This window comes from Lytechinus variegatus, chromosome 14, assembly GCF_018143015.1.
Source record: "Lytechinus variegatus isolate NC3 chromosome 14, Lvar_3.0, whole genome shotgun sequence".
NCBI lineage: Eukaryota > Metazoa > Echinodermata > Echinoidea > Temnopleuroida > Toxopneustidae > Lytechinus > Lytechinus variegatus.
The window spans coordinates 6,406,749-6,419,388 of record NC_054753.1 but is presented as its reverse complement, the minus strand read 5'-3'; the positions used below and the strand labels follow the sequence as shown (position 1 = coordinate 6,419,388).

General features: G+C 37.8%; 1 protein-coding gene across 1 annotated transcript; it reads right to left on the bottom strand.

Moving 5' to 3' along the window:
- Positions 1–1,766: 1,766 nt before the first annotated feature.
- On the bottom strand, positions 1,767–5,573 carry LOC121427678 (lisH domain-containing protein C1711.05-like). Its single transcript, XM_041624198.1, has 4 exons — positions 5,435–5,573; positions 4,572–4,833; positions 4,097–4,297; positions 1,767–2,383 (listed from the first exon to the last, which is right to left on the bottom strand). Exons 2-4 carry the CDS (start codon positions 4,810–4,812, stop codon positions 2,037–2,039), a joined length of 789 nt encoding a protein of 262 aa, XP_041480132.1. The 5' UTR covers positions 4,813–4,833; positions 5,435–5,573; the 3' UTR covers positions 1,767–2,036.
- Positions 5,574–12,640: the final 7,067 nt, after the last annotated feature.

Below are 12,640 nucleotides of genomic sequence, written 5' to 3'. Positions count from 1 at the left end.
GAAACTAACTTGACTTAAATCAATATGCCACTAGAAAAATAACGAGATTAAGAAGATCCCATGATGAACTGTATGACGTCACTTCAAAGTTCATCACAACTACCCAACTGTCTAATTCCTTCTTCCCTGAAGCAATCTCCCACTGGAATAATCTCACAGCGGATATATGGTATCCTCCAAAAGCACTGACATACTTAAAGCAAAACTAAACATGCAAAACCTGCAACAAAGCAAAACAGAGTAATAATAATCCCACTCTCATCAGCCCTGAGTTACCCTTCCAGGTGGGTGTTTCATAAAGCTGTTCGTAAGTTAAGAGCGACTTTAAGAACGACTGGTGATCCTTTCTTGTGGTAAATGGTAAATACATTGGCGATGGTTAAGCGCGTAAGAAAGGTTCACCAGTCGTTCTTAAAGTCGCTCTTATCTTACGAACAGCTTTATGAAACGGCCCCAGAACTACAAGGTACAAGGTAGTTGCGTGGAATTCCCCAGTGACCTAAAAATAGCAAACAAATGATGAACGACCATATTATATAGCATTATGAAGAGTCTTCGAACAACATCCGTGGCATTCATGCTACCAATCATCACCACCCCCTCTCCCCACCCCTCCCTCCACTCCCCCTCCCCTCCTCCCCCTCCCTTCCCCTCACTCCCTCATTTGTGCAAGGCGATGGTATCGGAGTATTTCAATAATATTATTTGGAAGGATAATATCGGTGGGTATACAGAAATGTTTCAAAGTACATGTAGCTGATATCAGTATACATATTTCTAACATCAGATTCACAGTATCTATAGAATAAACCCCCAAAAACAAATTACCATGATAATACAATAACATACGCATTATATACATACGCAGTTCATAATTAGCGTGTTTACACGTGTATCGGCTATTGGTTACGAACCAAAAGCCAATGCAGCGTGTAAACTCAGTAAATATTGAAACGAGACTTCAAAGCAATATCATGTCCACAATTTAAAACCGGAAAATAAACACAGGTTGATTTTGCAGTTTTATCGAGTGAAGATAATGGGGGAAAAGAATCGCTGCAAATAGCTGCTCCTAGTTTTAGCTATTTTATATTAGTACAACCATAAAATCCCATTTAAATCTATCACTTACTAATCCATGGTCAAGAGAAGATTGCTCTAGACTAGCATAAAATGAATACAAATTGATACATTTAGATTCGATTTAAAATTCAATACAAATATATACTAAAGTTAAGATACATAGAATTTCAATGATGGGATGATAATATCCGTGCTCAAGATGGCAGCTATCATGGTAACCATGACGTCAGGTCACGTGTTAGAATGGAGGGAATCATTGATAATCTCAGACAGACAATCAAAGCAAGAGACCCCCCCTTCCCTGATCGAAGTTAAAGTGGCATTCTTAATATAGCTTATTATCACTTTTATAAATTTGTGCAGTGGCGTAGTGAGCCAAATATTTCAAATATTTTGAGGGGGCTCAATATGGTGTATCGCGTAAAATTGATAAAAAAATTGCTAGCAAGGGAAGAGAGTAAAAATGTCGACATTTCTATAAAAAAAATCAGTTTTGTGATAGATTTTGATATAATATTTTAAAAAATAGTATCATATTTCACCTTTCTCTCTTTCCTTTCTTTTTTTTTTCTTGGTCTTGAAAAATTCTGGGCGAGAGCGCCCCCATCTTCTCTTCTTTTTCATTATAGAGATCTTCTTCTTCTTCATCATCATCATCATCATCATCATCATCCTCTTCTTCTAGTTTCTCTGTCCTCTCCTCACACACTGTATTCTTCTTCTTCCTCCTCTTCGTTATCATCATCATCATCGTCGTCGTCTCTCCTTTTTTCCTGCTTATTTTCTTTGTCTTTTTATCTCTTGCTTCTTTTCCTCTACTTATTTTTCTTATTCCAATACACTTTTATCTTCATGAATACCATTACATCTTTTTGAACTTATTACATGCATTATGTACCACTTTCATTTTTTCTCATGGGTCTCCCATCTTTGTCCTTGTCGTGGTCGTCATCTCAGACGAAGCCAACCCGATGCATGTTATCTTTACCGCCCAACATTCGACCCAGCAAGTGCACGGTACTCGAATTCTCGAGTCCACATGATGTCACGGTGCTTGCGTCATTCGTGAGGGGTCTCCCTTGGAAAGTCAACTGCTGCTGAGAAGGGGCTACCCTCACCTTATCTTTAATCTTACACTTGAGGTCTCGGACGGTGTCCGTCGGCCTGACCCTGACGATGTGCGTCTTGCCGCAGAAGTCCTCAACCCTGATCTCGATAGTCGGGTCCGATCTGGGCGTGGTGGTCGTCGTGTTTGTAGTGCCGGAGCGGTGGTTGTATGGGGTGCGGACACGTGTATGACCTTGATGAAGAGGAATATTTAATGCAGGAAATATAAATATTGAGAAGAAAGATATCACATCGGTTTTGACAATTTTATATTTCATGTCATATCACTGTGGTTTTTTAGCTTTCACTCTTGCACAAAATGATTGAAGAAATAACCATGGTCATGTTGTTTGTTGATGAATTTGGGGAGGACTTAATTCTTATTTTTCAATTGTTACACGTGACTTTACGAACAATATTATATACTGTACCTATACAGTGCGTATCAAAAAAAAGTTTACACTTTCAAAAAGCCCTGGGAATTAAAAAATATACAACATGTGGGTATTTTTTTCACATATAATTATGGGTTTGGTTCTCATCTATCCAATGAAAGTAAAAGTTTTGACAGAATGTTACACTTGAGTGAGCACTGACCATTTTTGTAAAGCTCGCAGAAATCTGTTTGCGCAGAAATGCTTGTTTTCACGCTGCGTCAAGGGGAAAAGGCGAAATCAAACTAAACCTGCGAAGCATTTCTCATAAATTTCCCTAGCACTTTTAGCCAATTGAAATAAAATGGATACATTCAAGCATTTTGTAACAATTTTGCCGCCCAAATTTGAAATTTCAACACTTAGTAAGCACAACCTTTACCCCTTTTGTGCCAGCTAGATCTGAGGACATAACTGAATCTGAACAAAAGTTTATATCAGACATCTCCAGCATTTTTTACTAAGTTTTTATCATTTAAAGTTGGTTTACATTTCATTTTTCATTTAATACTTGTTTCTCCACACTTTCCCCAAGCTTGGCAATGATTAACAAAATTAAAATCAAGCCTAAGCCATTTCATGTAAATCACAGCTCAGTGTAAAGCTAATATCGTCACGATGGACTCGGTGTGTGGGGGAGTGGGGTGGGGCGCAATGCACTCTTCGAACTGTTTTGGGCAAGGAAACGAGTTTAAAAAGGTAAAAGATATCTTCAAATCAATTTTACTAGCTAATTTCCACGTGTTCTTCATGATTAAGGTCTACTTTTATTCGCATAACTATTTCAAAGTTCTGCGCAAATCATTTTTCACCAACTTTTCAAAAGTAAGTGGTGCTCACTCAAGCGGAAATATTTTTCGACAGTTATATCGTCACTTGCTTAAATGGATCTGTACCAATGCTAAAATGTGGAAAAATTGTCAGGATATAACAAATATATAATTTTACAGGATTTTTTCTAAGTGTAAACTTTTTTTTGATACGCACTGTATAATTCATACTGTTCGTATAAGTTTTATTTGCAAATGTCATTGTGATTATAAATCATTTTAAGTTTTCCCTTTACACACTGAGAATGATTAGAATCCGAAAGAAATATTTATCTCATTCTAATGATATATATGATACCATGATATATACATGTATTATGAAACCTCTATCCTTCCAGCATGAAATTAAATATCTGATCTATGAATAGATTTGATAAAAGAGAAAATTTAAGCAAAATGTGTTCAAAAGTAATTGGGAAAACGTGTCAAAGTGTGACATCACACAATGTTGGTCGCATCGCAAAATGGAGAAGGTCCACATCCTTAATTATCTTATTGTTCAAATACTCATAATTTTCGTATTTATTAATTTTGTTGAAATTTTCTCAAAGTTGTATTTTTTTTTCTTTCTTTGAGTTGTCTGTTTTCACACTATGTAAATGATCTACCCCGAGGAGCGCTATCTTATACGAAGCAGCTTACCCGATGTCGAATCGATATCTCTTGTCGATTTCGAGTCGTCTAGATTAAATCTTGAGGTCCGAGTTTGATCCGAACTCATCGATGTCGCCGTCGCATCGCTACGAATCGTGGTTGTACTATCGTCACTTCGAACGCTCGATAGCGACGATCTCCGGCTTGATGAGTTGCTGTCCGGATAACCTGCATCACTGCTCTGACCACCTGCATATATAAATCGTAATTTTATTCTCATATATAATGATGGGAAAATATGATTTTTTGGCAGATCAATAAGAGGGATATTATAGAGTCAAAACCAATCTCCTTTTATCCCCTTCTTTCTCACATTTTCTTCCATTTTCTGTCTCTTTTCTTTTCCCTTTTATCACTACTTGAAATCCACAAGGGGTGGTTGCCCCCGGGCCCCCTCCCGCTTGAAATCGCCCATGCATGATTTAAGTATACGAGGAAAAAAGGAAATAAAATGAGAACTTACTCCACGCAGAAAGGGATCTGTCACTCATGCCCGACATCGAACTCGCATTCGAGCTGAGTGAGCTACGCCGATCAGACATGGATTCGACTGCGGAGTCGTTGCTCGAAGTCGCCGATGAATTCGCACTCGCCATGCTAGAGAGAGAATCCCGACGACTACCAGATTCGTCGGTAGATCCCATCCCACTGTCTCCATCATCCACCATCATTGCCTCTGTCTCGTGTTCTTCATTATTTGCCATTGTGTCTGATCCTTGAAATGCCTTCATGATGAAGAGAAATTACAAGAAAAAATACTGATTGGCCGCTACCGATTGTGACAAATCTGCAGGCCTAACGCGATATAGAGCCACCGAATACTTGGTACACCCTTATTTCCTAAAAAATATGCCTAAAATATAATGACTAGCACGGTCTAACACATTAGATTCTTGACCAAAAACTTCGGTCTCTATTATATTGGTTGTTCCGCTTATCTCCGTTGGCTCCACTCATCAATTACAGTGGAAAAATAAATAAAAAATTAAAACAAATGTTTAAAACCTCCTCGAGACAGACGGCTGCCAGCTTAGATTCAAGCTATTCTTGTTTTATTATTGTGAACCTAAGATCTCAAGATTGAGACGGGGGTTGGGGTCATGATGTTGGTCGATGTCGTCAACTGAGCTATAGGCACTCCGTCTGCCTTGCCCAATGTTTCATCCGACAAAATAATCAAGCAAAACTGAATGCCAAACTCTCCTCTGTTGCAATAATCAATCCCGCGATAAATTCGCATATAGATCGTCAACATCTTTACTTCATTGAATTCTAAATGATTATACCAGTAGTATGGAATAACATGAAGGTGCACAATATACTTACAGTTTTCGTTTGTAAGAATGTGTTAATGTCGATGTTGACAGTTGTCTGTCTGAGGATGCTCTGTGCTGAAGGAATACTACCGAGCCTTATCTATACCAGAGTTGCGCTCACGGAGAATGATCTAGAAGGGTGATTTTGACGTCATAAATGGGGAATACCCAATGTCAGTTTTGCAAGAGAGTGGGTATTCCCCTGTTCCATTACGTCACATGCACCGAGTGTTCGCCTGCGCATTCGTTGCAAATGGTTGCAAAGGCCCTCCAAAGCGGGGGTGTTGCATTGTGGGTCAGCTGAAGCACCCCTCGTTTTTTTTGTGTCATACACCATAGGCATCACCACCAAAATCTACTTTATTTTGGAGCGAAAACCTTTTCGTCAATTATATTTTTCTGACCAAAATCCCCTTAATTTCGTTGTCAGGTCCCATGTACCCAAAATCATCTTTGCTTAACTTTCATAGGACTTTTTTTTATATCCTGTACATGATTCGTATACTGTTACCATTGTCACTATTGCAGCCTATCGGGGATATGTCAAAGGCACAAGCACCAAGGCAGTATAGACGCAACAGCAACAGAAACAAAATAAAGCAATAAAGATATAGTACGCCGTGGACATCCAGAAGGCAAAGTAGTAGTGTCGGGTGGCAGTATCGCTAGAACTGTCCATGGTGTTTGGCCCAGCAGTGGCGTATCGTGGGTCATGGCATTGGGGGAGGCACCAGCAAATATTTTGAGTCACTATACATGTAGTGAGCGCGCGAAGCCCGCCCAGTTGCCAGGTATACTGACCTAATAGAATCACTTTAAGGACAATGCCATTAAACGTATATGTATTTCATTGGTCAAATGATGCGAGCGCGAAGCGGGAGCTTAAAATTTTTGATAATTAGACCTTAAAAGGGACTCTATATGTAATCCTTTGTAATCATGATACGTACCTGTCTCACTAAATAATGCGAGCGCGAAGCGTGACTTTTTTTTGTAAATATTGACCCCAAACAGGAAGATTTTAAGGACTATATTTAGGAATCCATTAAGAGTATACACATCTCACCATAGTCATCTAATTTCATTAATCAAATCTTGCGAGCGCGAAGAGCGAGCTGAAAATTTAGGAAATTCAGACCCGAAGAGGGGTATTTGTAGGAATTCACAAAGTCCATACGTAGTTCACTTACCATATGATGCGAGCGCGAAGCGCGAGCTGATAATTTTTGATATTCAGATTAGAAAAGGGACATTTAAGGACTGATTCTAGGAATTCATGGAGAGCAGACATATTTCACCAATCCACTACTGTGAAGGAAATGTTTTATATTAAGACCTTAAAATGGGGCAATCACTTTTAGTAGTCATGAAAAAGAAGCATACTATTGTACATAAAACAATAATAACTCGAAGTGCGAGGAACTATATTTGGAAGCATGTTGTATATTGACTTGAAAACGGGAGGATTTAGTATAACAGGGTTATATATCTCGTTAAACAGACAATGCAAGCACCAGGAACAATGAAGACATAGTCCCTGAGCAAATTTATGTTTCGTAAAGTTATGAAAAAAATGTTTATGTAATATAACATAACATAATTACGATATAGTATAACATTATTATAATAATGAAATGCAAGGATGACTTAAACAAAAAGAAAATGATGGCGCTATATGGAACGCAGAGGGCGACCCGCCTCGTAATTTTTCAAGTATGTATTGAATAAACAAGAAAGAGGAGTATAACGAAGGAGAGTTCTAAGTCGTGTAAGTGTATTGCCCTTGCTATTCAATCAGTGGCGTAACTACGGGGGGGGGCATGGGGGCACGTGCCCCCCAATCGGCTGGCCAAAAAAAAAAACGGGGGAAAAGAGGGAGAAAGGTAAAGAAACGTAGTGGGAAGGAATAAATTATTGTTAATTATGTTATATTATAATTATATTATGTTAAATTACATAAAAATAAAATAAATATCATAACTTTATGAAACATAATTTGCTCAGGGCCTATGTCTTCATTGTTCGTGATGCTCGCATTGTCTGTTTAACGAAATATACAATCCTGTTGTACTAAAACCTCCCGTTTTCAAGTCAATATACACCAAATATATTTCCTCGCACTTCGAATTATAATTGTTTTATGTAGTGACATATAATTTTTAGGTCTTAATCATTTCCCGTCCGTGCTTATGTTCGCATTAGTGGATTAGTGAGATATGTCTGCTCTTCATGAATTCCTAAAATCAGTCCTTAAATGTCCCTTTTTCTGATCTGAATATAAAAAATTTTCAGCTTGCGCTCGCATCATTTGGTTAGTGAAATACGCATGGTCTACGTGAATTCCTACAAACAAGCCTTAGAATGCTGCTCTTCAAGTGTGAAGTTCCTAATCAGCTCGCGCTTCGCGCTCGCAATATTTGACTAGTGAGATGCGCATGATAATCATGACTACAATGTCTACAAAAAGTATGTCTTTAGGTGTAATTCTAATAAAATCAGCATGTGCTCGGCATTCGCATTAGATGAGTATGGTGAGATATGTGTACTCTTAATGGATCATTAAAAAAAAAAATAGTCCTTAAAAATTAATGTTGTTTGGGGTCAAAAATTTCAGCTCGCGCTTCGCGCTCGCTTCATTTGGTTAGTGAAATACGTATGGTCTTCGTGAATTCCTACAAACAAGCCTTAAAATGTCCCTCTTCAGGTCTGAATTTCCTAGATTTTCAGTTCGCGTTTCGCGCTCGCAATATTTGATTAGTGAGATGTGCATGTTAATTATGATTACAATGACTACAAGTGCTTTAGGTGTTTGGATGCATATAATTCTAACAAAATCAGCAAGCGCTTGGCACTCGCATTAGATTACTATGGTGAGATATGTATACTCCTAATAGATTCCTGAAATATAGTCCTTAAAATGTCCGTTTGGGCTCAATATATACAAAAATTTCAGCTCGCGCTTCGCACTCGCATTGTTTGTTTAGCGAGGCAGGTACATATCATGATTCCCAAAATTTGCTTATAATGTCCCTTTTTAGGTCTGAATATCAGAAAATTTTCAGCTCGCGCTTCGCGCTTGCATTATGCGATCAGTGACATACACATCCGTTTAATGACACTGTCTTTAAATGTCTCTTTTTAGGTCAACATAACTAGCAACTGAGCGCGCTTCGCGCGCACATAAGGTGACTCAAAATTTTTGCTGGTCCCCCCCAATGCTGTGACCCACGGTACGCCACTGATAGAGCGTCTCGTTTAGTAGCTCTAAATCTCGAAATTTCGCGCTCGCATTAATTGTTTATACCTATTCTGTTTGAGTTACAAGAAATGCTTAGAACTTCCATTTCTTAGGTAAATGTGTAAAAAAAAATCAGCTCGAGCTTCGCGCTCGTTAAAATATGTAACGTCTTCATGGCTAACTGCAAGCACTCTTTAACATGTTCCTTTTCCATCAGTTCATTTCTGCTCTCACTTCACGTTCATAGTAGTATTTTGTATACACGTTTTTTTTTCAAGATAACAAACATTGCTCAGAATGTTCAAAATTTTAGAAAGAAATACCTAAGATTTCCGAAAAATTAGCTCGCGCTTCGCACTCGCATTATATAAATAAGGATATTATATTATATATTAATGTTTATATATAAGAATAAAGCTAAGAAGTGACTATTATGACTACCCCTTCAAAGAAACCAAAAATCATAATCGAGTGGCCGATCGGGGAAAATATTGCTGAAAAAAAATTCCGTCCCCCCCCCCTATTGGTGAAGGCTGGATCCGCCCCTGAATTCGTCTCAAAGCACAATCAAAATGCATGTTATTTACGACGAACTTCATTCGACTTTTTTCTTATTCGGTTTTGGGTTTTTTTTTTTTTTTTTTTTTGGGGGGGGGGGTTCGTTCATTTTGAAATCATTAATTGTTTAGATTTTAATGGATATTTTTTTCCAATTTTTGGAGGTTCAATATTTATATATGTATAGAATTATGAATACTTAATTTTGCTATTGATTATGTAAAGATTACAATTATAACAAATTATATGTTGTGCGCACATGGCTAGCTATAAGGGAAAGTCGTTCTGAAACTGAGTAGGCCTATACAAGAAAACAGATAATGACATGACTACGATCATAGGCGTATCCAGGGGCGAGCCCCCCCCCCCCCATTGGCAGAGCCAAAACTGAGGAAAAAAGGGAAAGAAAAGAAAAAGGAAAAAAGAAAAGGAAAAATAAGAGGAGCAAGACAAATGAATAAAATAAGGTTAGGGGCAGACATTAAAAAACATTTCATGCCACAAAAAATACGCTTAACGCTTGCTTGATAGCTTATGGAGTTTAATATATCAAGTTTTGAAGTAAATGTACAAACCATATTTCAGCTCGGACATCAAGCTTACATTGTTTTGTATGAATTACAAATTGATTTTTTAATGGTCTGTAAAATGTCCGTCTCATGGTCTTGATATCAACATTTACAGCTCAAGCTACGTGCTCGCATTATTATATGTCAAGCAACTTTTCTCTTCTTATCTTCTTTAAAGTTCTCAAATATCCCCTTTCCGGTCTGATTGTCAAAACGTATCTATCAGCGAGACTGCGCGCTCGCATTTGATTGGTGAGTTACCAATAAAAAATGTTCCAGCTGATACAGGTCCCGTTAACACAAGGTTAGCGATTATGCTTGATTTTCACGTTTGATTGTACATCATAATCAATGCAATTAATCGTAAAAAAATGTTCTACGATCATAGCTAAGCTTTGTGTTACGGGCCCCTGGGGATGATTCCTTTTTATGATAGTTTATCAAAATTTTGACTCTCGATTTGCGCTCGAATTAATTATAGGCCTATACCATAGAGCTATCTCTGTTAGCTCCATGCCTATACTACTATAACCCATGCATCCGGCCATACATCCTATTCATAATACATGTGTATTACAAAAGTAGTTAAAATGTTCAGTTTTCAATCCTTATAATATTATCAAATTTCGCGCTTTTAGGCTTATTAGATTGATAAATACGATTTTTTTTAATGAATTCCTAATGATTAAATTGTCCCTTTTTCAGGATGGAATATCGACAAGTTCAATATCGCGCTATTAGGAAGAAGAATAGGAAAAGGAGGATAGGCCTATCCACTAAATACACAATTTTCCTACATGCACAGTGCTTGACTGTGCTGAAATTGTCCTTTTCAGATCGGAATATTTTCAGCTCACGCTTTGCACTCGCATTTATTGATTTTCATTGTAAAAAAACATACACAGCCTGTTCTTTATTGAAAACGTGCTTAAATCCAGATTCAGTTCTGAAAAGAAAAAAAAAACTGCTCGCGCTCCGCGTTCGCATTATAGGCTTAAGTATTCATCCCTTTCGTGATTTAGAAATCATAAATATACATGTCCCATTTTTAGTTAAATCTCTTTATGTTTTTTTTTACTCCCGCGCTTATAGCCCTCGCATCAATTGTTTATTAGTTACGTACCTTTCCTGTTCATTATTACAAAAATCAGGTCAGAATGTCAACAATTTTAGCTCGCTCTTCGCACTCGCATGTTGATATTTCGTGGGTATAATGCAAACAGCCCAGCAAACCGTCTTAACAAGTCCCTTTATTTCGTACAGGTCACGGGACGTATATCAAAAATTTCTGTTTGGCGCTCGCGGTAATTTTTAACTTATACATAGGCCTATACGCTTTAGCTTTTTCAAATCGCAAACTTTTCTCCGAATGTTCAATTTTCAGACAAAATAATTTTAGATCGATTTGATGCCCCCTGCATGTTGAATACCAGATTGGCACCCCCTCAGTTCAGTTCAATCTGGCGCCCCATAAGTCGAATATGAACCCCATAAGTCGAATATGAATGGCGCAGGCCGAACATGAATTTGAATTCCCACGTCAACATCAAATCCCCCCATTTTAAGGTCAGTTTGGGCCCCTCATTTCAATTTGGCCCCCTTGTCCCCCGTAACTGACCTTAAACGCATCGGGTGCCAAATTTATGATCGACCTTTTGGGCAACAATTTGATAATCAAATTGGCGACCCATCCGCATTTATATAGCGGTTTTAAAAATTTTCAATTATGAATTAATGAAACTCGTTTTTTTTTTTGGGGGGGGGAGGGGTTTATTATGGCACTATACTGTAAAAGGTACATCCTTGATTGCTAGGGCGAATTGCGGAAAAAATAAACCCTAAATAAATCTTGTTTGATTTATTTTATTTGGCAAGTCACCATTACATAATTGTTTTATATTATATAGCATTGAAAACAAAAGGCTTGCACAGGACGACCCTCACCCACGTACGATAGCTCGAAAGCTTCTTTCCAGTATAGGGTCATCGCCATACAAACAGAACTACGATAATAAAATGATGAAATTATACTATTTACACAAAGATAACGTAAAAATAAATCGGGATTTACTATTATATAGCAATAAGATGTCATCAACATTAAGTCACTCAAATTAAGGCTTTGTCCCTTTGCTCAACTCAATTACCACTTAAACATACAAATACTTCACGCAGATGATGATCTCATGGTGAATATCCGTTTGCACCAAAATGCAAATTTTGACATATTATATAAGTGCCTTTTTCTTGCTTTGCCCCCTAAACGAAAATACGTTCTGCCGCCCCTGATGTTGTGTACATAGAAACATGTTTTTGTGCAATTTCGACCGCCTAATCGATCCCGATCATTATCGGGTAATGAAAAATTTCCAGATGATTCCGGGTAATACGAAAATTGCAATTAACATAGTAAATTTCAGTATTCATGATATATTCAAAGAATTGTTTACCTCATAATTTCAGGCGCGTAGCCAGGGGGGGCGGTGGGGGCGGTCGCCCCCCCAAAACGTCCCCAAAAAGAAAAAAAAGAAGGGAAAAAAGAGAGGAGAAAAGAAAAAGGGAAGGGAGGAAAGGGGAGAAAGGTAGCTTTATGTTTTTTTTTCTTTTTATTCTTTTTTTTTCTTAAAAGAGAAACTCCATCACTCTTGCTCTAAATTTATATATGAATTTTTCTTCCGCGCTGCGCGCGGTTAAATGACAATATTGCAATTCTCCATTGTTTCCCCCACCCTTTCTCTAACCCTGTTTTTCCACCTCAGGTATATGTGTTTCTTACCGGTTAAAGTTCAAATGTATCCATTAGGGCATGGAATTAGAGTAAGGCTACGCCAAAGTATATGAAGTTATCTTT